The 26,487-nt window shown below is 41.9% G+C and overlaps 1 protein-coding gene across 1 annotated transcript; it reads left to right on the plus strand.

The window, feature by feature from the left end:
- On the plus strand, window positions 1-26,487 carry LOC139388224 (globoside alpha-1,3-N-acetylgalactosaminyltransferase 1-like). The gene is made up of 12 exons (XM_071134774.1): window positions 1-40; window positions 136-249; window positions 6,821-6,875; window positions 6,966-7,001; window positions 11,916-11,987; window positions 12,283-12,318; window positions 16,822-16,956; window positions 19,325-19,376; window positions 23,923-24,078; window positions 24,699-24,823; window positions 25,903-26,065; window positions 26,287-26,487. The coding sequence occupies exons 1-12, from the start codon at window positions 1-3 to the stop codon at window positions 26,485-26,487; spliced, it is 1,185 nt and encodes a 394-aa protein (XP_070990875.1).

A 26,487-nucleotide genomic window follows, 5' to 3' on the forward strand; every position in this document is an offset into this window, starting at 1 on the left:
ATGGCGCAGAAGGATATGGTCGCCGTTTTACTACGATCCCGTAACTAATTGTGCTAATGTGTACGTTTTTTTTCGCGTTATTTGTAACTCATTTTGTACATAATGTTTCTGCCACCGTGTTTTATGACCGAAAAGATCTTCTTGATATCAGGGCAGCGATTACTCACCCCGTACTGGAGGAATTCTTCTTCGAGTCGGACGGGAAGGATTTACTCCAGACACTTGACAAGGCCCTCATCCCCGTCATTCGTAGGCGGCAAAGATGGCTGGATGGTGAATGACGGTCCGGGTGCCTTGTAAGGATCCATCGCCGAGAGGGTAATCTACCTTTACCATCAGTCCTATTAGCCTACCTACAATTAATCAATAATTAAATAGACAAACTACAAGCACATAAATCCTACCAACGGGATATTAAAAACTAATATCTTATGTTTCACAGAGTCGTGGCTGAACGACGACATGATTAACATAGTTGGCTGGTTTTACGCTTTTTCGGCAGGATAGAACAGCTGCCTCTTGTAATACATGGTAGGGTCTATGTATATTTGTAAACAACAACTGGTGCATGAAATCAAAGGATGTCTCAAGGTTTTGCTCACCTGAGGTAGAGTATCTCATAATAACCTGTAGACCACACTATTTACCAAGAGTTTACATCTATATTTTTCGTAGCTGTCTGTATACCACAGCAGACCGATGCTGGCACTAAGACTGCACTCAATGAGCTGTATACGGCCATAAGCAAACAGGAAAACGCTAATCCAGAGGTGGCGTTCCTAGCGGCCGGGGACTTTAATGCAGGAAAACTCAAATCAGTTTTACCTAATTTCTATCAGCATTTTAAATGTGCAACCAGAGGGGAATAAAACTCTAGACCACCTTTACTCCACACATAGAGATGTGTACAAAGCTCTCCCTCGCCCTCCATTTGGCAAATCTGACCATAATTATATTATCCTGATTCCTGCTTACAAGCAAAAGCAGGAAGCACTAGTGACTTGGTCAATAAGAAAGTCGTCAGATGAAGCAGATGCGAAGCTACAGGACGGTTTGGCTAGTACTGACTGGAAAATGTTCCTGGCTCAACACTGCCCTTTCCCACCTGGACAAAAGGAACACCTATGTGAGAATGTTATTCATTGACTACAGGCTCAGCGTTCAACACCATAGTGCCCTCAAAGCTCATCACTAAGCTAAGGACCCTGGGACTGAACACCTCCCTCTGCAACTGGATCCTGGACTTCCTGACATTCCGCCCCCAGGTGGTAAGGGTAGGTAACAACACATCCGCCATGCTGATCCTCAACACGGGGGCCCCTCAGGGGTGCGTTCTCAGTCCCATCCTGTACTCCCTGTTCACTCATGACTGCATGGCCAGGCACGACTCCAACACCATCAAGTTTGCCGATGACAGTGGTAGGCCTAATCACCGACAACAATGACACAGCCTATAGGGAGGAGGTCAGAGACCTGGTCGTGTGGTGCCAGGACAACACCCTCTCCCTCAACGTGATCAAGACAAAGGCGATGATTGTTGACTACAGGACAAGGAGGACCGAGCACGCCCCCATTCTCATCAGGCTGTAGTGGAAAAGATTGAGAGCTTCAAGTTCCTTGGTGTCTACATCACCAACAAACTATCATGGTCCAAACACACCAAAACAACACCAAGACCGTCGTGAAGAGGGAACGACAAAGGCTATTCCCCCTCAGAAGACTGAAAAGATTTGGCATGGGTCCTCAGATCCTCAAAAGGTTCTACAGCTGCACCATTGAGAGCATTCTGACTGGTTGCATCACTGCCTGGTATGGCAACTGCTCGTCCTCCGACCGCAAGGCATTACAGAGGCCAGTACATCACTGGGGCCAAGCTTCCTGCCATGCAGAACCTCTATCAGGCTGTATCAGAGGAAGGCCCTAAAAATTGTCAGACTCCAGCCACCCTGGTCATAGACTGTTCTCTCTGCTACCGCACGGCAAGAGGTACCGGATCACCAAGTCAAGGTCCAAAAGGCTTCTAAACAGCTTCTACCCACAAGCCATCAGACTCCTGAACAGCTAATCAAAGGGCCACCCAGACCCCTCTATTACGCTGCTGCTACTCTCTGTTTATCATCTATGCATAGTCACTAACTCTACCTACATGTACATATTAACTCAACTAACCAATGCCCCCGCACATTGACTCTGTACCGGTATCCCGTGTATATAGCCACACTTTTTATTTTACTGCTGCTGTTTAATTATTTGTTACTTTTATTTTAAAATGTTTTCTTATCTATTTTTTTTAACTTAATTTAAAAAATCAATCTTAACTTCTAGAAGCATTGTTGGTTAAGGGCTTGTAAGCATTTCACTGTAAGGTCTACACTTGTGACAAATACAATTTGATTTGACTGCGTGAATTAGACCTTCATTTAAAAAAAAATATATATATATTATTTCATTTTATTTCACCTTTATTTAACCAGGTAGGCCAGTTGAGAACAAGTTCTCATTTACAACTTTGACCTGACCAAGATAAAGCAAAGCTGTGCGACCAAAAACAAGAACACAGAGTTACACATAAAGGATCGGTAGGATGGTCAGTTTTACGAGGGTATGTTTGGCAACATGAGTGAAGGAGGATTTGTTGCGAAATAGGAAGCCGATTCTAGATTTAATTTTGGATTGGAGATGCTTAACGTGAGTCTGGAAGGAGAGTTTACAGTCTAACCAGACACCTAGGTATTTGTAGTTGTCCACATATTCTAAGTCAGAACCGTCCAGAGTAGTGATGTTAGGCGGGCGGGAGGGTGCAGGCCTTCCTAAGCCAGGATTCAGACACAACTAGGACATCCAGGTTGGCGGAGTGTGCTAAAGCAGTGAATAAAGCAAACTTAGGTAGGAGGCTTCTAATGTTAACCTCTCTGAGATCGTTCAGGACGTGAGCGTCCCACCTCGGCAACAGCCAGTGAAATTGCAGGGCGTCAAATTCAAACAACAGAAATCTCATAATTTTAAATTCCTCAAACATACAAGTATGATACACCATTTTAAAGACAAACTTCTTGTTAATCCAGCCACAGTGTCCGATTTCAAAAAGGCTTTACCGTGAAAGCACACAATGCGATTATGTTTGGTCAGCGCTTAGCCACAGAAAACCATACAGCCATTTTCCAACCAAGGAGAGGTGTCACAAAAGTCAGAAATAGCGTTAAAATGAATCACCTTTGATCTTCATCTGATGGCACTCCCAGGTCTCCATGTTAGACAAATGTTATTTTTGTTCGATAAAGTTAATCTTTATGTCCAAATACCTCCTGTTTGTTTGAGCGTTTAGTCCAGTAATCCAAATGCACGAAGAGCGCTCACAAAGTCCAGACAAAGTCAAAATTCCATTAAAGTTCGTAGAAACATGTCAAACGATGTATACAATCAATCTTTAGGATGTTTTTATCATAAGTCTTCAATAACATTCCAACTGGACAATTCCATTGTCATTAGAAAGGAAAGAAAACGACTGTCGTGTGAGACTAAAGGCTTTAAGCCTGACCACTTGTTGAAACAGCTCTTATTCGAACCCCTTTCACAATACAAGCCTGAAACAACTGCTAAAGACTGTTGACATCTACTGGAAGCCGTAGGAAGTGCAATCTGACCCCATAGACACAGGATATTGGATAGGCAAAAAAACTACACACCTCAGATTTCCCACTTCCAGGTTGGATTTTTCTCAGGTTTTTGCCTGCCATATGAGTTCTGTTATACTCAGACATTATTTTAACAGTTTGGGAAACTTTAGAGTGTTCTATCCAAATTTACCAAGAATATGCATATCCTAGCTTCTGTGTCTGAGTAACAGGCAATTTACTCTGGGCACGCTTTTCATCCAAACTTCCCAATGCTGCCCCCTATCCCAATGAAGTTAACATGCATGAAACCCAAGACTTTTACCATTACAGAAGTCAACAAATGAGAGCGCCTGGGGAATGGGATTAATACTGGGGGCTTCAGGGCCTGGGTTAACCTCTACATCACCAGAGGAGGAGTAGGATAAGGGTACGGCTAAAGGCTATAAGAACTGGTCGCCTAGTGTGTTCGGAATAGAGAGTAAAATGAGCAGATTTCTAGGGTGGAAGAATAGATGGTCGGATTGCTGAAAAAAAAACACTTCTAAAGGACACCAATAAGAAGAAGAGACTTGCTTGAGCCAAAAAACACAAGCAATGGACATTCTGTCCTTTGGTCTGATGAGTCCAAATTTGATATTTTGGGTCACAACCGCCGTGTTTTTGTGAGACGTAAAGTAGGTGAACGGATGAACTCCGTATATGTGGTTCCCACTGTAAAGCATGGAGGTGATGGTGCTTGTTGGCGACCCTGTCAGTGATTTATATAGAATAAGGCACACTTAACTAGCATGGCTACCACAGCATTCTGCAGTGATACACCATCCCATCTGGTTTGCGCTTAGTGGGATGTTCATTTTGTTTTTCAAACAGGACAATGACCCAACACACCTCAAGGCTTTGTAAGGGCTATTTGACCAAGAAGGAGGGTGATGGAGTGCTCCATCAGAAGACCTAGCCTTCACAATCACCCCATCTCAACCCAAAGAAAAGCAGACAAGTGCTCAGCATATGTGGGAACTCTGTCAAGACTGTTGGAAAAGCATTCCAGGTGAAGCTGGTTGAGAGAATGCCAAGAGTGTGCAAAGCTGTCATCAAAGCAAAGGGAAGCTAAGGGAGGCTACTTTGAAGAATCTCAAATCTAAAATATATTGTGATTTCTTTAACCCTTTTTTGGGTTACTACATGATTCCATATGTGTTATTTCATAGTTTTGATGTCTTCACTATTATTGCACAATGTATAACATACAAAAAAATTAAGAAAAACCCTTGAATGAGTAGGTGTGTCCAAACTCTTGACTGGTACTGTAAGTATTCAGACCCTTTGCTATAAGACTCAATTGAGGTCAGGTGCATCCTGTTTCCATTGATCATCCTTGATGTTTCTGCAACTTGATTGGTGTCCACCTGTGGTAAATTCAATTGATTGGATATGATACACACCTGTCTATAAAATGTTCCACCGTTGACAGTGCATGTCAGAGAAAAAACAAGTCATGTTGCGAAGGAATTGTCCGTAGAGCTCTGTGACAGGATCTGGGGAAGGGTACCAAAATATTTCTGCTGCATTGAAGGTCCCCAAGAACACAGTGGCCTCCATCATTCTTAAATTGAAGAAGTTTGGAACCACCAAGACTCTTCCTATAGCTGGCTACCCGGGCCAAACCGATCAATCGGGGGAGAAGGTCCTTGGTCAGGGAGGTGACCAAGAACCCAATGGTCACTCTGACAGAGCTCCAGAGTGCCTCTGTGGAGATGGGAGAAACTTCCATCAGGACAACCATATCTGCAGCACGCCACCAATCAGGCCTTTATGGTAGAGTGGCAAGACTGAAGCCACTTCTCAGTAAAAGGCACATGACAGCCCACATATGTGTGCCAAGCGTGTAGCGTCATGGGGCCCCCGCGTGGCGCAGTGGTCTAAGGCACTGCCTCTCAGTGTTAGAGGCGTCACTACAGACACCCTGGTTAGAATCCAGGCTGCATCACATCCGGTAGTTAGTGTGAGTCCCATAGGGCAGCGCACAATTGGCCCAGCGTTGTCCGGGATTGGCCGGTGTAGGTTGTCTTTGTAAATAAGAATTTGTACTTAACTGACTTGCCTAGTTAAATAAAGGTTACATAAAACAAATAGGAAATACCCAAGAAGACTTGAGGTTGTAATTGCTGCCAAAGGTGCTTCAACAAAGTACTGAGTAAAGGGTCTGAATTCATATGTAAATGTGATATTTCAGTTTTTATAAATCAAATAAAAAATTGCAAACATTTAGAAAAACCTGCTTTTGCTTTGTCAATATGGGGTATTGTGTGTAGATTGATGAGGGGGAAAAACAAAGAAGGCTGTAAGTAAATTTGAGATGTCAATGGGTCTGAATACTTTCAGAACGCAACAGATACAGTGCATTCGATCACTGAGTTGTAAAAGCAAGCAGAGCAGAAACTGGCTACTATTTAGATGACAGATGTAACTGGCAAGATAAATGCTGTTTAACTTAACAGAAAACAACTAAATTAGGGTATATTCGCAGTGCTGAGCTAGTATTGTAACTGACATGTAACATTAATCCATCATCCACTCTCGACTGTGGTGAATGTGGAGATCATCTGTTCACCTACTCTGCATCTCACAAAGACAGGGTGGTTGCAAGCAAAAATCTCAAATTTGGACCCATCAGACCAAAGGACAGAGTTTCACCGGTCTTAAAGTAATGATGGACTGTCGTTTCTCTTTGCTTATTTGAGCTGTTCTTGCTATAATACGGACTTGGTCTTTTACCAAATAGGGCTATCTTCTGTATACCACCCCTACCTTGTCACAACACTGATTGGCTCAAACGCATTAATAAGAAAATAAATTCCACCAATTCACTATTAAAGCTGCAAAGCTGTCATCAAGGCAAAGGGTGGCTGCTTTGAAAAATGTCAAATGATTCCATATGTGATTCCATATGTGATTCCATATGTGATTCCATACGTGATTCCATACATGATTCCATATGTGATTCCATACATGATTCCATACGTGTTATTTTATAGTTGATGTCTTCACTATTATTCTACAATGTAGGAAATATTACAAATAAAGAAAAGCTCTGGAATGAGTAGGTGTGTCCAAACTTTGACTGGTACTGTAGTTACAGTACTTCTTATTTAGCAGAAATTAATATTGTTGGTTGTTAATGACAGTATTTTTTTCTTCTCCAGAGCGTGAACACTGGCTACTTGCTTTAGTAATCGCTGGGGGAATGGTTCTCTGCTGGTAATGACATTTGAGAAGCTGTAGCCTACATTTGAACTTTTTATTGTCATCACTATTGTTGTTTAATTTTTTTTATTCTCCTCATCAAAGGCTTGTCTTCTCACGCTGCGCATCTGTCTCTCTCAAGTAAGAAAACATGTATTACAATGCTGGGTGGATGCTGTGCTGTAAGGTGTTGCTAAAGCTGGGTGGATGCTGTACTGTAAGGTGTGGCTAAAGCTGGGTGGATGCTGTACTGTAAGGTGTGGCTAAAGCTGGGTGGGTGCTGTAAGGTGTGGCTAAAGCTGGGTGGATGCTGTATTGTAAGGTGTGGCTAAAGCTGGGTGGATGCTGTACTGTAAGGTGTGGCTAAAGCTGGGTGGATGCTGTACTGTAAGGTGTGGCTAAAGCTGGGTGGATGCTGTACTGTAAGGTGTGGCTAAAGCTGGGTGGATGCTGTACTGTAAGGTGTGGCTAAAGCTGGGTGGATGCTGTGCTGTAAGGTGTGGCTAAAGCTGGGTGGATGCTGTACTGTAAGGTGTGGCTAAAGCTGGGTGGATGCTGTACTGTAAGGTGTGGCTAAAGCTGGGTGGATGCTGTGCTGTAAGGTGTTGCTAAAGCTGGGTGGATGCTGTACTGTAAGGTGTGGCTAAAGCTGGGTGGATGCTGTACTGTAAGGTGTGGCTAAAGCTGGGTGGATGCTGTACTGTAAGATGTGGCTAAAGCTGGGTGGATGCTGGACTGTAAGGTGTGGCTAAAGCTGGGTGGATGCTGTACTGTAAGGTGTGGCTAAAGCTGGGTGGATGCTGTACTGTAAGGCGTGGCTAAAGCTGGGTGGATGCTGTACTGTAAGGTGTGGCTAAAGCTGGGTGGATGCTGTACTGTAAGGTGTGGCTAAAGCTGGGTGGATGCTGTGCTGAAAGGTGTGGCTAAAACTGGGTGGATGCTGTACTGTAAGGTGTGGCTAAAGCTGGGTGGATGCTGTACTGTAAGGTGTGGCTAAAGCTGGGTGGATGCTGTACTGTAAGGTGTGGCTAAAGCTGGGTGGATGCTGGACTGTAAGGTGTGGCTAAAGCTGGGTGGATGCTGGACTGTAAGGTGTGGCTAAAGCTGGGTGGATGCTGTACTGTAAGGTGTTGCTAAAGTTCTACACATTTGCTGGATGCATTAGCTGTTTTAATTGTGTTTCAGATTATTTTGTGCCCAATAGAAATTAATGGTAAATAATGTGCTGTGTCATTTTGGAGTCACTTTTATGATAAATAAGAGTATAATTTGTTTCTAAACACTTCTACATTAATGTGGATGCTACCAGTCACAAGCTTGATGTAATCATTGCATGCTATGAATATGGGACCAAATACATAACTTTATACTGCTTAAATACATAGAAGTGAATTTGTCCCAATATTTTTTTCTCCCCTAAAATGGGGGACTATGTACAAACAGTCTTTAAAGGGGAATGGAAACACTATGATATAGAACGCCAGCTAACTGTAAGTGTACATCGCCATATTGGCATTGTTGCGTCACTGGCAGGAGAGAGCATTTTGGAACACCACAAAATGGCTGAATTTACAGAGTAGCTCCAAGTTTGAGAATGAAAGAATTGTTAGTTAGGGAGCCAATAAACCTACTGAAGCCGTTCATTTTTGATCGTTGCCCCAGATCAGAGTTCGTTCTCCTAGCAGTCACAACACAGATATGCCGCATGAAACACCTCAGCTAGAGGGTTGGCATAGGTAAACACAAAATGGTGTGAGTGGGGATACTGCCAGGTAATGGCTAGAGTATGAGTGTGTGTTGGAGAGAGATGGTAGCCGTATTACATCCAGTCAGAGGTTCCTGTCAGTCTGTTTTGCGATGTATTGTGTTACTAATCCTTATGAAGGACTTCCTGGCAGAAGAGGTTACACAACCAGTCAGCAGACGATATGACAGTTAAATAATTGGTGAACATGTTATTGTTTGAACTAGTAACCGAAAGGTTGCTAGATTGAATCCCCGAGCTGACAATGTACAAATCTGTCGTTCTGTCCCTGAACAAGGCAGTTAACCCACTGTTCCTAGGCCCTAGGAATGTATTTATAATGAGCACGCCCCATTATTGTTTAAAATGAGATTTCATTAATCATGATGCTGTCTGCGATTCCAACTCTGCTCGTCTAAACGTACATGTGTTACCAAAGTGCCAAACAGCGCTGACGATAAACATCTTTATATGATATAGATATATTATGTACAAACATAAACATCTTTATATATATCATATAAAGATGTTTATCGTCAGCGCTGTTTGGCACTTTGGTCGTCTAAACGTAAATGTGTTACCAGAGTTGGAATCGCAGACAGCATCATGATTAATGAAATCTCATTTTAAACAATAGTGGGGCGTGCTCATTATAAATACATTGTGATTTAGTTTCGGTATCAGACACATTTTTCTTATGATTTTTTTTGCAAAGCATCCAGGCTGACAGTTTATCGCTAGTTCAACCTATCGGCACAAGGGATAATTGGACGAGGTGTGCGGCGTCTCATCACTGCGTGTGCCGTTTCTTCCATAAGGCGCTGAATAAAAGTTATTTAGTAAATCTAGCCTAAAACATACAACCCAGGCATTTGATCTATGTAAAAAATAGTGTTCGTTAGCTTGTCCACTATTACAACAGGTTCACGTGTAACCAGATAAACTTGCTTCGAAGTGAACTACTTTCGGTGCGCACTAATCCCATGTCCCTGTCGCTAGAGTAGTGACTTCAACTAGCTTTGGCTGCCATCTATTGGAAAGGAATGGTACACACACGGGCAACTAGTTGGCAGAGTCAAAGTAGACTTTAATAATATGCCATTTAGAAGACACCTTTATCCAAGGAGAATTGGGTACATGGTAGCGGAAACAGATCATAGAAACAGGAATACAATGTTGATATTATGGATGGTCAGTCCTTGCATCTATATCTCAGTCTATGAATTTGAGAGTGGTTACATTTATCCAGGCCCATCCCTCAGCTTTTTACCGAAAGAGGAGCAAGGAGACACCTTGTTATTGTTTCTACTGCTGATTGTCACTTTAATAAGTTAAGATGCAGATTAAATACACACCAAAATATGTTACAGATACTATAAACATTTCCATCATTCAGAAAGTTAGTGAATACACAGCATCCAGCACAGCAAACAAACAATCAATCGTATTTTACAAAAGCCCTTTTTACATCACAATAATAACCACAGTGGTTATAGAGGATGCAACAGTTCAACACCTCAGGAGAAAATGTCAGTTGTCCTTTCATAGCTGAGCATTAATAGGTTGAGAGAGTCGGAACAGCAGGACCGGGACAGGGTAGCACATCTGTTAAAACACCAGGACCGGGACAGGGTAGCACATCTGTTAAAACACCAGAACCGGGACAGGGTAGCACATCTGTTAAAACACCAGGACCGGGACAGGGTAGCACATCTGTTAAAACACCAGGACCGGGACAGGGTAGCACATCTGTTAAAACACCAGGACCGGGACCGGGTAGCACATCTGTTAAAACACCAGGACCGGGACAGGGTAGCACATCTGTTAAAACACCAGGACCGGGACAGGGTAGCACATGCATTGAAACAGCAGAACCCGGACAAGGTAGCCCGCTCCCCCAAAGGGATCAATTGTGTATCTTGACTCGAACTGTGATGATTGTGATTCTGAGCTCTCAGGTTCATACAGCGAGTTCTGGTCTTCACTGATCTCACTCTCCGTCAGCTCCATCTGTGGCGTATAGGGGCAGGACTCAGTTGTATACTGATGGTCGTGAGCGCAATCTAGCTGGGCCCTGAGCTCTTTAGTGATGGTCCAAGTGGACCTCTTCTCCACTGCAGCACAGGAACACTCTGGCACCTAGGGGTCAGTTTGGCATGCTGTACTAACCGTTCTTTCCTGTTGGTAGAACACGATTAAGGCATCAATTACGCTATAGTTATATTCAATAATCACGGCATATACTTGAAATAAACAATAGTCTTAGAAATAACATGGATTGGCATGTATCACCTGCCTCCTGCACAGTCTCCTCCAGGATGAAAACATTTTCCGAGATGGAGACGTCATCCTGAAAACAAACACACGTTTTGTTAAGACGACTGAACCCAAATATATCAGTTGTCATAAACAGGCTACCTGTTGTATGCTTTGCACACACAACACACACAACACACACAACACACAGTAAATACAGACTCATTTATTTTTCAGCAAACAGCTATGTCAACTTCAGTCTAACTAAACGAGGTGGAGTTAACAAAACAATACAAAAACAAATCTGTAAACTAATGTTACCTAATAACAGGGGTACACGGATAAATTGTGTTGCAGTTAGCAACGTTATTTGCTGGGAGGTGTTACACAAAACACTTCAGACGCAATTAGCTAGTTACCTTCAACTAGAGTTGAAACAATGTTGTCCAGTGTCTAACGCTAGCCTAGTTCAACAACAGTCATGACTGGTTAGCGTTACCTCAGGCTCCATTGCATTGACTCGCATCGCCACCTCCATTCAGTCACTTTTGCTTGACTCCAAAGGCAGCGATGTTGATGATGGTCGGTCAGTAACCCCTACACCATAACCCTCAATGTCAAGGGTGGGTAATTGTAATTACCCTCTGTTCAAAGATGAACGGAGCAAAGTACAGAGATCCTTAATGGAAACCTGATCCAGAACGCTCAGGACCTCAGACTGGTTTGAAGGTTCACCTTCCAACAGAACAACGACCCTAAGCACACAGCCAAGACAAAGCAGGAGTGGCTTTGGAACAAGTCTCGATGTCCTTGAGTGGCCCAGCCAGAGCCCGGATTTGAACCCAATCGAACATCTCTGGATAGATCTGAAAATAGCTGTGCAGCAATGCTCTCCATCCAACCTGACAGAGCTTAAGAGGATCTGCAGAGACGAATGGGAGAAATCCACAACCCTGGTGTTGCAATGCTCTACTAACTGAACCACTCTCTCTCTCTCTCTCTCTCTCTCTCCTTTCTATGCTTTCTGTCTGTCTGTCTGTCTGTCTGTCTGTCAGTGAGGGTCTCAGTGAGTATGTGGAGGGGTTAACATGGCGCCAGGTGAATCACCAGGTTGTGCTGAATCACAGGTGAGTGAGTACGTGTGGATACTGACTGTAAACACCTGTTGAACCTGCACCGTACTGCACTGTACTCTTTATACTATTAATAACATTTCATTACTTCATCAACCAACCATAGCCTGGTCCGTGATCTGTTTGTGCAATCGTGCCACTCCTTTTCATCCCAAACATGACAAGAAGTGGCATGATGGCACAAACAGACTGGCACCCCAAACAAGTCTTAGCCTTCAACATTTTTATTATCATATCAGTGCCAGTCTGTTCTCTGCAAAAAGTAAACGTGCTCTCCGTGTTTTTTCAGATTACAGAGCAATCAAGCCAAGCTTATGGAACCAGTGTAAGTGGCAGCACATGCAGAATACAGCATTACAATAGAGCTGTATTCTATTGTTTGATTTCTATATTATATTATAAACTGGGTGCTTCGAGCCCTGAATGTGCAAACTGACTATAACCAGAATAGAAAGAGGAGTAGGAGGCCCCAGTCCACAACTGAGCAAGAGAACAAGTAAATTAGTGTCTAGTTTGAGAAACAGACACCTCACAAGTCCTCAACTGGCAGCTTCATTAAATAGAAGGCCAGTTTTATTGCTTCTTGAATTACCACAACAGTTTTCAGCTGTGCTAACATAATTGCAAAAGGGTTTTCTAATGATCAATTAGCCTTTTAAAATGATAAACTTGGATTAGCTAACACATGTGGAACTCAGGAGTGATGGTTGCTAATAATGGGCCTCTGTACGCCTATGTAGATATTCCATTAAAAATCAGACGTATCCAGCTACAATAGTCATTGACAACATTAACAATGTCTACACTGTATTTCTGATCATTTTGATGTTGTTTTAATAGAAAATTTGTTTTTCTTTCAAAAACAATGACATTTCTGAGTGACCCCAAATTTTTGAACGGCAGTGTACATATTCTCATTCACCCCTTTTTATATTTGTGTGTATTAGGTAGTTGTTGTGGAATTGTTAGAATACTTGTTAGATATTGCTGCACTGTCGGAACTAGAAGCAGAAGCAATTTGCTGCACTCACATTAACATCTGCTAACCATGTATATGTGACCAATAACATTTCATTTCATTGGAGTAAAAAAAGTTGCTCATATCAATCAATATATAATTCATGGCTGACTCGGGGCCTGGCCAACTTCCCATCATTAAGGTAGCTAAGCAGCCCCAAACTATATTGCCACAACCTTCATGCTTTACGATTGGTATGAGTTTCTTCTGTTCAAAGGCAGTGTTTCATTTTCGTCAAACATGGCATCTGGCATTGTGACCGAACACCACCTTTGTCTCATCTGTCCAGATTGTTCCAGTAGTTTGTCTTTACCCAGGTGTTGTCTGGCAAACGTCAGTTGTCTTGATATTATTTTTGAAGAGAAGAGGCTTCTTCCTTTCTGACCTCCCATGTAGGCCAAGTTTGTGCAGTCTCTTTCTGACAGTTGACTCGACATTCATTGTGGCAAGAGATATCTATAGATCACTTAATGCTACCCTGGGGTTCTTGGAGACTACTGTGAGCATCTTTTGGTCAGCTCTGGGGCTGAATTTGGTAGGATGACCTGTCCTAGGTAGATTGCGTGTGGTCTGGAATTTTCTCAATTTATAGATGATCCGTCAGACAGTGGAATGATGTACTTCGAATTGCTTGGAATATGTAAAAAAAAAAACACCACTTTCCAGGGGTGTAGTTACTTTATCACATGACTGTATATATAGTGCATTCAGAAAGTATTCAGACCCCTTCACTTTTTTAATCTCTCCAGAGATGTTTGATCTGGTTCAAGTCTGGGCTCTGGCTGGGCCACATGCAGAGACTCATCTCGATGCCACTCCTGCATTATCTTGCCTATGGGGGCAGCAGGTAGCCTAGTGGTTAGAGTGTTGGGCCAGTAACCGAAAGGTTGCTAGATCGAATCCCAGTGCAGACAATGTAAAAACCTGTCATTCTGCCCCTGAACAAGGCTCTTATTGTAAATAAGAATTTGTTTTTAACTGACTTGCCTAGTTAAATTAAAGGTAAAATAAAGGTAAAATAAAAATGTGCTTAGGGTTGTTGTCCTGTTGGAAGGTCTGAGTTCCTGAGTGCTCTGGAGCAAGTTTTCATCAAGGATGAAAGCGTTCATCTTTCCCTCGATCCCTGCTACTGAAAATATTTTTTTTATACATTTGCAAAAAAAAAAAAATGTTTTTTCTTTGCTATATGGTATTGTGTGTAGATTTCTGTGGAATAAATAATTTGTAGACTGCAAATTGACCGCAAGAAGCCCAAGCAGATATCATGTTTGACTAAAACACAATAATTTCAAACCTTGCTTACATTTGTATACAATCACGTGTCTCTCTATTAAAACCTGTTGGGGCTAGGGGGCAGCATTTTCACTTTTGGATGAAAGGCGTGCCCAGAGTAAACTGCCTCCTACTCTTTCCCAGATGGGAATATATGCATATTATTATTACTGGTGGATAGAAAACACTCTGAAGTCTCTAAAACTGTTTGAATTATGTCTGTGAGTATAACAGAACTCATGCCAGACAAAAACCTGCGAAGAAATCCAAACAGGAAGTGAGAACTCAATGTTGAAAACAGTGCCATTTGATGTCCATCTTAGATATGGATGAGCATGCACTTCCTAGGGCTTCCACAAGATGTCACCGTCTTTAGATTCTGGTTGTATGATTCTACTATAAAGGAGGGGCTCATAATAGCTCTTTGCGTGGGTGGTCTGGCAGAAAGCCTCGGTCTCATTGCGCGCGGTCACGAGAGAGTTCTTGCGTTCCAATACATTTCTTCAGACAATGAAATTCTCCGGTTGGAACCTTATTGCTGATTTAATGTTTAAAACATCCTAAATATGGATTGCATACATCATTTGACTTGTTTCTACGACCTGTAACGGAACTTTTGGAGTTTGTCTGGAGGAATTGCTCGTGCTTTTTGAGGATTGAATGCTGGGCTGAACAAGCTAACAACAAGTGGCTAAATGGTGGGCTTTATGGAACAAATCAGTCATTTATTGTCGAACTTGGATTCCTGGAACTGCCTTCTGATGAAGATATTCAAAGGTAAGTGAATATTTATAGTGTTTTTTTGTAGCTTCCGTTGATGCTTCTTTTTCCGTAAAGTTTAAAAAAAAAAATCTGACACTGCGGTTGCATAGAGGATACATTTATCTTTAATTCTGTGAATAACACTTGCATCTTTTATCAATGTTTATTGTGAGTATTTCTGCAAAATCACCGGATGTTTTGGAATCAAAACATTACTGCACGTAACGCGCCAATGTAAACTGAGATTTTTGATATATATATGCACATTATCGAACAAAACACACAATACATGTATAACATGATGTCCTATGAGTGTCCTCCGATGGAGATAATCAAAGGTTAGTGATTCATTTTATCTATATTTATGCTTTTGTGACTGAAAAATCGCTGTGTGTTTTTGAATTTGGTGGTCATCTAACATAAATACATGTTTTCGCTGTAAAACATTTTAAAATTCGGACACGATGGGTAGATTAACAAGATGTTTATCTTTCATTTGCTGTATTGGACTTGTTCATGTGGGAAAGTTAAATATTTCAAAATAATATTTTTTTCAGCTGAATGGGAGGGGGTGTTCCCTTTAGGGAACTCCTTGTGCCCCCTAGCCCCAACAGGTTTAAAGCATGGGAATACCTGGGATCAGATTTCTTAAATTAAAATCACTTAGAGCTGATTTCCTGTTTTTTATGTCCGACAATGAAAGTAAAAAATAATATATTTATTTATTTATTTTTCTCAGAAAACCTGCGGGCCAAATTCGGCTCGTGGGCCACGAGTTGGGGAACCCTGTCCTAAGGTGCAGTGTTTAGTAACTGGGTGGTAGCCGGCTAGTGACAGTGACTTTGTTCAGGGCAAGGTACTGGATGGATGCCGACTAGTGATGGCTATTTAACAGTCTGATGGCCAGTCTCTCGGTCCCAGCTTTGATGCATCTTTACTGACCTCGCCTTCTGGATGATAGCGGGGTGAACAGGCCGTGGCTCGGGTGGCTGAGGTCCTTGATAATGCAACATCCGTTCCTGGTCAAGAATGTGTTATTATCTGAAGCGGGGGAAACTGGTAATTTGTTTTTGTCCATACAATCTAACTGAGCAGCTCAACCAGTCTCCACCTAAACATCAAGCATGAGATTTTTTATACCTCCAAAAGCTCCAAACAAACTTCAGATTTGCATTCAATACCCCGCTGGTAATGGTAACTCTTGCACTGTTCAAGCGTTCCATCTATCTATACCTTTTCAAATATAACCATTTAAAATGCTCCTTGGTCATTTAAGCTACAACACCAACTTTAAAATATCCAGGCTATCCTAACCTTTAAATATTATAAACAATGTAAATTTTCATAAATGATCATGTCATTTCATGGATTCAATGCTAAACATAAGAACACACTGGTAGACATTTTGAATGCTACTGCTGCCATTTCAACAGTTTCAAAACTATGTAATTATAACTACTTAAATGTGCGTAAATTAGCATATAAACCCACCATCAATAATTGTCACTCTTAAACTGGGAAGCTAGACACCAAACCAATGTTCACATGTTTTCACATGTTCAGGCTATAATTTCTTATCAACCAACCAATCAATCAATCAACCTACTTTTTCAACTATCATTTCTACTGCAGTCACTACCACTACTATAACTTATTGCAAATCCATAAATACTTTAAAACAAGGTAGTAAGCACACACAGTTTCTTCAGGAAATGTAATATTCTAGTTATTATTACTGTTATTATTATTATTATTATTATTACTATTACTATTCAGGAGGACTGACGTGCTGACTGTAACCCCATGGCTGGCTCCTATAGTCTGGGAGGGGACCTTCGACCCCCTGGTCATAGACGAGGCCTTCAGGTCCCACAACCTCACCATTGCTACCACTGTGTTTGCTGTAGGGAAGTAAGTCACAAATTCCATGTGTAGAAACCTGTTTCCAAGGCAATGTTTACATCACTTCCTATGTGTGTATGTATCACCTACAAGAAATGTCAAGACTGCTGCCACTAACACAAGCATGCACCCATCCACAAGTGTACCACCTCTCCACATGCATTCACCATGCACCTCTCCACATGCATTCACCTCATGTGTTAATATCTTTAGTTGATGTTATCTACATCATAACCTCATTTATGTTGCCTGTCTCCATTTTTCAAACCGTTCGCAAGTGGGGATTATGATTGTGTCTCAACTGGCATCTTATTCCTTATGCAGTGCACTACTTTTGACCCGAGTCCTATATAGAGAATAGATTAATGTTTGGGACACACACTATAACTCTACATGGACTTCATATTTCCGAATAAGGCCATCTCATGTCACAAGAATGCAGTCTGTCTCTAGCTGTGTTTTTTACATACACATTTCCCCCTGCAGGCACGCTTGCTTGTCCAACCTGAACGTTTCACATTATTAATTATTGACAACCTGAATGTTTCACCTAATTGTTTTCTCTGTCTAATTTTTTTTATCCATCATTGAAGATATAGTAACTTTAGTTCTGTCATTTCACATAGATGTACAGTACCAGTCAAAAGTTAGGACAGACTTACTCATTCAAGGGTTTTTCTTTATTTGTACTGTTTTCTACATTGTAGAATAATAGTAAAGACATCAAACTATGAAATAACATATATATGGAATCATGTAGTAACCAAAACAGTGTTAAACAAATCAAAATGTATTTAATATTTTACATTCTTCAAAGTAGCCACCCTTTGCCTTGATGACCGCTTCATGAGGAATACTTTTCCAACAGACTTGAAGGAGTTCCCACATATGCTGAGCACTTGTTGGCTGCTTTTCCTTCACTCTGCGGCCCAACTCATCCCAAACCATCTGATTTTGGGTTGAGGTTGGGTGATTGTGGAGGCCAGGTCATCTGATGCAGCACTCCATCACTCTCCTTCTCAATCAAATTGCCCTTACACAGCCTGGAAGTGTGTTGGGTCATTGTCCTGTTGAAAAACAAATGACAGTCCCACTAAGTGCTAACCAGATGGGATGGTGTATCTCTGCAGAATGCTGTTGTAGCCATGCTGGTTAAGTGTGCCTTGCATTCTAAATAAATCCCTGACAGTGTCACCAACAAGCACCCCCACACCATTACTCCTCCTCCTCCACGCTTCACATTGGGAACCACACATGCAGAGATCATTCGTTCACCTACTCTGCATCTCACAAAGTCACAGCGGTTGGAACCTAAAGCCTAAAGTTTGGACTCATCAGATCAAAGGGCAGATTTCCACTGGTCTAACGTCCATTGCTCGTGTTTCTTGGCCCAAGCAAGTCTCTTCTTCTTAATGGTGTCCTTTAGTAGTGGTTTCCTTGCAGCAATTCGGCCATGAAGGCCTGATTTCACGCAGTCTCCTCTGAACAGTTGATGTTGAGATGTGTCTGTTTCTTGAACTCTGAAGCATTTATTTTGGCTGCAATTTCTGAGGCTGGTAACTCTAATGAACTTATCCTCTGCAGCAGAGAACTCTGGGTCTTCCTTTTCCTGTGACGGTCCTCATGAGAGCCAGCTTCATCATAGCGTTTGATGGTTTTTGTGACTGCACTTGAAGAAACTTTCAAAGTTTTTTACCTAAATTGACATATCCAAATCTAACTGCCTGTAGCTCAGGACCTGAAATAAGGATATGCATTTTGCTGATACCATTTTACAGGAAACACTTTGAAGTTTGTGGAAATGTGAAATTAATGTAGGCGAATATAACACATTAGATATGGTAAAAGATAATACAAAGAAAAAAACGTGTTTTAAATATTTTTTTTGTACCATTTTTTGAAATGCAAGAGAAAGGCCATAATGTATTAATCCAGCCCAGGCGCAATTTAGATTTGGGCCACTAGATGGCAGCAGTGTATGTGCAAAGTTTTAGACTGATCAAATGAACCATTGTATTTCTGTTCACATTGTTGTATCAAGACTGCCCAAATGTGCATAATTGGTTTATTAATAACTTTTCAAGTTCATTAGTGTGCACTTTCCTCAAACAATAGCATGGTATTCTTTCACTGTAATAGCTACTGTATATTGGACAGTGCAGATAGATTAACAAGAATTTAAGCTTTCTGCCAATATCAGATATGTCTATGTCCTGGGAATGTTTTTGGTTACTACATGATTCCATATGTGTTATTTTATAGTTTTGATGTCTTCACTATTATTCTACAATGTAGAAAATAGTACAAATAAAGAGTAGGTGTGTCCAAACCTTTGACTGGTACTGTATATGTATTTCATCTCTATTCTTCCTTACAGATACACTCGTTTTCTCCGTGACTTCTTAGAGTCATCTGAGAAGCACTTCATGGTGAGAATCCAGAACTATCTATCAAATGGATTGACTGGTATAATATAAAGAAGGTCCAGGGATAACAATGTCTGTGTGTGTGTGTGTTTATACAGTGGGGAGAAGTAGTTGATACACTGCCAATTTTGCAGGTTTTCCTACTTACAAAGCATGTAGAGGTTTGTAATTTTCATCATAGGTACACTTCAACCGTGAGAGAAATCCAGAAAATCTCATTGTATGATTTGTAAGTAATTAATTAGCATTTTATTGCATGACATAAGTATTTGATCACCTACCAACCAGTAAGAATTTCGGCTCTCACAGACCTGTTAGTTTTTCTTTAAGAATCCCTCCTGTTCTCCACTCATTACCTGTATTAACTGCACCTGTTTGAACTCGTTACCTGTATAAAAGACACCTGTCCACACATTCAATCAAACAGACTCCAACCTCTCCACAATGGCCAAGACCAGAGAGCTGTGTAAGGACATCAGGGATAAAATTGTAGACCTGCACACGGCTGGGATGGGCTACAGGACAATAGGCAAGCAGCTTGGTGAGAAGGCAACAACTGTTGGCGCAATTATTAGAAAATGGAAGAAGGTTAAGTTGACGGTCAATCACCCTCGGTCTGGGGCTCCATGCAAGATCTCACCTTGTGGGGCATCAATGATCATGAGGAAGGTGAGGGATCAGCCCAGAACTACATGGCAGGACCTGGTCAATGACCTGAAGAGAGCTGGGACCACAGTCTCAAAGAAAACCATTAGTAACACACTACGCCGTCATGGATTAAAATCCTGCAGCGCACGCAAGGTCGCCCTGCTCAAGCAGGCGCATGTCCAGGCCCGTCTGAAGTTTGCCGATGACCATCTGGATGATCTAGAGGAGAAATGGGAGAAGGTCATGTGGTCTGATGAGACAAAAATAGAGCTTTTTGGTCTAAACTCCACTCGCTGTGTTTGGAGGAAGAAGAAGGATGAGTACAACCCCAAGAACACCATCCCAACCGTGAAGCATGGAGGTGGAAACATAATTCTTTGGGGGTGCATTTCTGCAAAGGGGACAGGACGACTGCACCGTATTGAGGGGAGGATGGATGGGGCCATGTATTGCGAGATCTTGGCCAACAACCTCCTTCCCTCAGTAAGAGCATTGAAGATGGGTTGTGGCTGGGTCTTTCAGCATGACAACTACCCAAAACACACAGCTAGGGCAACTAAGGAGTGGCTCCATAAGAAGCATCTCAAGGTCCTGGAGTGGCTTAGCCAGTCTCCAGACCTGAACCCAATAGAAAATCTTTGGAGGGAGCTGAAAGTCTGTATTGCCCAGCGACACGCCCAAAACCTGAAGGATCTGGAGAAGGTCTGTATGGAGGAGTGGGCCAAAATCCCTGCTGCAGTGCGTGGAAACCTGGTCAAGAACTACAGGAAACGTATGATCTCTGTACCAAATATTAAGTTCTGCTTTTCTGATGTATCAAATACTTATGTCATGCAATAAAATGTAAATTAATTACTTAAAAATCACACAATGTGATTTTTTTTTTTTTTTAGATTCCGTCTCTCACAGTTGAAGTGTACCTATGATAAAATTACAGACCTCTACATGCTTTGTAAGTAGGAAAACCTGCAAAATTGGCAGTGCATCAAATACTTGTTCTCCCCACTGTGTGTGTGTGTGTGTGTGTGTGTGTGTGTGTGTATATTTATTTATTTATTTATTTATTTATTTATTACACACACACAGTGCTGCTTGAATGTATGTGAACCCTGCAGGGCTGGTCATTATTTAGCTATAAAAAATGTAAATAAACGTAAAATCCTTATCTAATCCCCAATTTGTAATAAAAACATTCCAAGTAAATGACAGATCATTTAAATGTTTGTTAACAAAAGTGGTTTATTTAACAGAAACTCAGATTTGATGGGTGAAAAAAACGTGAACCCCTTCAGTCATAAGCTTGTGGCACCTCCATTAGCAGCGATAACTTGGAGGAAACATCTCCTATAGTTAGTAATCAGTCTCTGACATCTGTTTTCAGAGATTATAGAACTCAGCCAATTGAGTAAGGTTCGAGGGGTGTCTGCCATGAACTGCCCGCTTCAGGTCCTGCCACAGCATCTCGATTGGATTTAGGTCAATCCAAAACACATTCTTTGGTAGATTTGCTTGAATGCTTTGGGTCGTTGTTTAGTTTGTAAGACCCATTTTCGGCCCAGCTTTTGCTCCTTGACTGATGGCCTGACGTTCTGTTCAAGAATCTCCTGGTATACCTCAGAATTCATTGTCGTACAGGTCCAGAGGAGGAAAAGCAGTTCCAGATCTTGACATTCCCAGCACCATGCTTGACTGTTGGGATAAGGTTATTTTGGTGGTAGGCAGTGTTGGGTTGTCGCCACACATAGTGGTGTTGATTGTGAACAAAAAGTTCAATTTTGGACTCATCAGTCCAGAGAATGGACTTTCAGAAACCTTCAGGTTTGTCCAGGTGGTCTCTGGCAAAGTTAAGATGATTTTTTTTTTTTTTTTGACAGCAGAGGCTTCTTCCTAGCAACACTCCCATGAATGGCATTTTCGATTCAGTGTTCTTCTTATTGTTGAACCATGCACAGTTACCTGAGATGCAGCAAGGGAGATGTTATGTTTGGGTTGGCTTTTACCTGATTTCTCATTGTTTTTGTGGCACTTGGGGATATTTTGGAAGGGCGTCCACTTCTAGGCCACTGTCATGTTAAATGCTTTCCATTGGTAAATGATTTGCCTCACATTGGACTGATGGAGCTCAAATAATTTAGAGGTGATTTTATAGCTTTCTCCCAACTGTTGTCCTCTCACTATCCTCGTACTAGTTGAGTATCTGGAGCATAAGCATTTATGGGTTTGATTACAGGCTCAGAATGGCAAGAAACAAAGGCCTTTTTTCTGAAACTAGTCAGTCTATGAAGGCTATTCCATGTGAGAAATTGCCAAAAAACTGAAGATCTTGTACAACGCTGTGTACTACTCCCTTCACAGAACAGAAGTCCAGCATCCCGGAGTCGCCTCCTCACTGTTGACGTTGAGACTGGTGTTTTGCGGGTACTATTTAATGAAGCTGCCAGTTGGGGACTTGTGAGGTGTCTTTTTCTCAAACTAGACACTAATTTACTTGTCTTCTTGCTCAGTTGTACACTCCCACATTCTATTCTGGTTAGAGCCCGTTTGCAATGTTACTCAACTAGTCTTAAGAAGGACAGTTTTTTTATTGCTTCTTTAACTACCACAACAGTTTTCAGCAGTGCTAACATAATTGCAAAAGGGTTTTCTAATGACCAATTAGCCTTTTTAAAATGATAAACTTGGATTAGCTAACACAACATGCCATTGGATCACAGGAGTGATGGCTGCTGATAATGGGCCTATGTAGATACAGTGGGGTGAACAAGTATTTGATACACTGCCGATTTTGCAGGTTTTCCTACTTACAAACCATGTAGAGGTCTGTAATGTTTATCATAGGTACACTTCAACTGTGAGAGACGGAATCTAAAACAAAAATCAAGAAAATCACGTTTGATTTTTAAGTAATTAATTTGCATTTTATTGCATGACGTAGGTATTTGATACATCGGAAAAGCAGAACTTAATATTTGGTACAGAAACCTTTGTTTGCAATTACAGAGATCATACCTGTTGTTCTTGACCAGGTTTGCACACACTGCAGCAGGGATTTTGGCCCACTCCTCCATACAGACCTTCTCCAGATCCTTCAGGTTTCGGGGCTGTTGCTGGGCAATACGGACTTTCAGCTCCCTCCAAAGATTTTCTATTGGCTAGGCCACTCCTGGCTAGGCCACTCCAGGACCTTGAGATGCTTCTTATGGAGCCACTCCTTAGTTGTCCTGGCTGTGTTTTGAGTCGTTGTCATGCTGGAAGACCCATCCACGACCCATCTTCAATGCTCTTACTGAGGGAAGGAGGTTGTTGGCCAAGATCTCGCAATACATGGCCCCATCCATCCTCCCCTCAATACGGTGCAGTCGTCCTGTCCCCTTTGCAGAAAAGCATCCCCAAAGAATGATGTTTCCACCTCCATGCTTCACGGTTGGGATGGTGTTCCTGGGGCTGTACTCATCCTTCTTCTTCCTCCAAACACAGCGAGTGGAGTTTAGACCAAAAAGCTCTATTTTTGTCTCATCAGACCACATGACCTTCTCCCATTCCTCCTCTATATCATCCAGATGGTCATTGGCAAACTTCAGACGGGCCTGGACATGCGCTGGCTTGAGCAGGGGGACCTTGCATGCGCTGCAGGATTTTAATCCATGACTTGTGTTACTAATGGTTTTTCACCATAATTTGCAAATAAATGCATTAAAAATCCTACAATGTGATTTTTCTGGATTTTTTTCCCTCATTTTGTCTGTCATAGTTGAAATGTACCTATGATGAAAATTACAGGCCTCATCTTTTTAAGTGGGAGAACTTGTACAATTGGTGGCTGACTACATTAAATGTACTAAAAGTAACTCAATTCATTACAAATTCCATCCCTTTCAATTGAAGTGAAATGTGATTCCAGGTGGGGCTGGATGTGCACTACTACGTGTTCACCGACTTGCCCAGCGACGTGCCTAGCAACGTGACTCTTGGTGTCGGCAGGCTGCTCAGCATCGTGAGCGTGCCGAAGTTCGACCGCTGGCAGGAGATATCCCTCCGCCGCATGGAGCTCATCCAGGTCACACTTTATTCATATCATTACTACATTATGAGTTCTTTAGTTTATTATTAATAACTATTAATATTATTATTATTATTTATTATTTATTATTATTATTAGTAGTAGTAGGGCGGCAGGTAGCCTAGCGTTTAAGAGCGTTGGGCCAGTAACTGAAAGGTCATTGGTTTGAATCCCCAAGCCGACTACATGAAAAATCTGTCTGTGCCTATGCGCGAGGCACACAACCCTAATTGCTCCTGTAAGTTGGTCTGGATAAGAGCGTCTGCTAAAGTTTATTTTAATAAAAATTCAAACCTTTATTTAACAAGGCATTAAATGACTAAATGTGAAAATTTAGTAGTAGCTCCCTACAGATGTCCCAACTATCAACAAAATATCAACTGTTGATAATAGGCAACATATTTCTAGGGTTACAGTTAAGAGGTTATACCTATAGGGTTAGTGCATACCAGTTAGTTTAAATATTGTTGACAGTAGATTGTATGGACTGTGTATTTTTTTATAATTTTAACCCTGCCTGCAAACCAAATTTACATCTGAGGACAATCAACTTTGATTGATTTGTTTGATTGCTTGAAGTTCTACTGAACATCCACCAACCATCTACTTGGAAGCAGACTGCCATTGAGGATCACATCCACCAGGAGGCGCACTACATCTTCTGCCTGGACGTAGACATGAGGTTCCATGGCCGTGTGGGGTCCGAGGCGCTGGGGAGACTGGTGGCTGCCATCCACCCCTGGTAATACTTACTTACTTAAAGGGCCGCCATCCACTCCTGATAACACTTACTTACTTACTTACTTATTTACTTACTAATTTAATAACTTAAAGGGCCAGCATCCACCCCTGGTAAAATTTACTTACTTACTTACTTACTTAAAGGGCCAGCGTCTACACCTGTTAATACTTACTTAAACACTTAATAGTTACTTAAAGAGGAATTTTTATTTTATTTTAAAAATATTTTTTTTCCCCCTGTAACGTAACAAAATGTAAAAAGGGAAGGGGTCTGAATCATTTCCGAATGTACTGTATATACAAACATATGTGGACAACGCCTCAGATCATTCTTATAACTGTATATACAAACATATGTGGACAACGCCTCAGATCATTCTTATAACTGTATATACAAACATATGTGGACAACCCTTCAGATCATTCTTATAACTGTATATACAAATATGATCATATTTAGTAACAGTACAAATTAGTCCCCATTTCATATAACTGACGACAGAGCATTTTCTACCCAGAGTCCTCAGAGCGACGCAGAAACACCATTTGTATGTCTGCAGACTCCTTACAACTTCAGCTTTCGTCCCTCTGTGACCACGAGAATTGTGGTTGTGTTTCAAATCTACTAAATTATTTCCGATTTTTTTCATGTTGAGAGCTCTAAATCCAGCTGGAAATTCCACAGCTAGATAGAACCACAATTGCTGAATTCGCTAGACTGTCCCCTTTAATATACAGTCTCCTAGGCTGGGCTCATCGCTCAGAGGCAGTTTGAAATCGATTCTTTGTCTGGAAAAGGCCAGAAAATGTGACACGGAGTGGCAACAAGATTTTCGTTGATGCTCTACAGATGGTCAAACTATCAAAAAATCTGTTGCTAAGCAAGGGTTGAGGTTAGGGTAAGGGTTATGTTTAGGGTAAGGGCTAAGATCAGGGTTAGGGTTAGTTATTTTAAATGTTACTGATAGTACATTTGTAGATGCTCTACAGAATATCCAAATAAAGTTTTACTGTGACCTTAGTAAGGGTATGTTCCTGGTTAAATAAAGTAACAATACAAAACGGTCTTGTATCTTGCAGGTTCTACATGTACCCCCGGAGCCAGTACCCCTACGAGCGGCGGGCTGTGTCCACAGCCTCTGTACCTCAGGACCAGGGAGACTTCTACTACCAGGCCAACATATTCGGAGGAGTGCTGGAGGATGTTCATAGGCTGACCAAGACGTGCAGGGAGCACCTGGAGGTAGGCACTCAGGCAGGCAAAACGCACACTCACACATTCATACCTGACAGACAGTCATGCAGACAGAAAGGCATGCATTCCGAGACGTACGCACAGACAGATGCACGCATGCAGGCAGGCATGCAGTCACTCACTCTCTCCCCCTATATCCACCCCTCCTTCCCTCTTCCTCCTCCTCTCCACCCGCCCTTCTCCCCCCCCAACCCCCACCCCCCCTCTAGGTGGATAAGTCTGTGGGTGTTGAGGCTGTGTGGCAGGAGGAGAGTCACCTGAACTGGTACCTGGTGAAGAATAAGCCCACCAAGCTGCTGTCACCTGAATATGTGTGGGACGACGCTAGAGGACGGGACACCAAGGAGATTAAACTCGTCCGCTTCTCCTCTGTCATCAAGAACAAGGCAGAGGTCAGGGAGAACCCATGA

Source organism: Oncorhynchus clarkii, chromosome 29 (assembly GCF_045791955.1).
Source record: "Oncorhynchus clarkii lewisi isolate Uvic-CL-2024 chromosome 29, UVic_Ocla_1.0, whole genome shotgun sequence".
Lineage (NCBI taxonomy): Eukaryota > Metazoa > Chordata > Actinopteri > Salmoniformes > Salmonidae > Oncorhynchus > Oncorhynchus clarkii.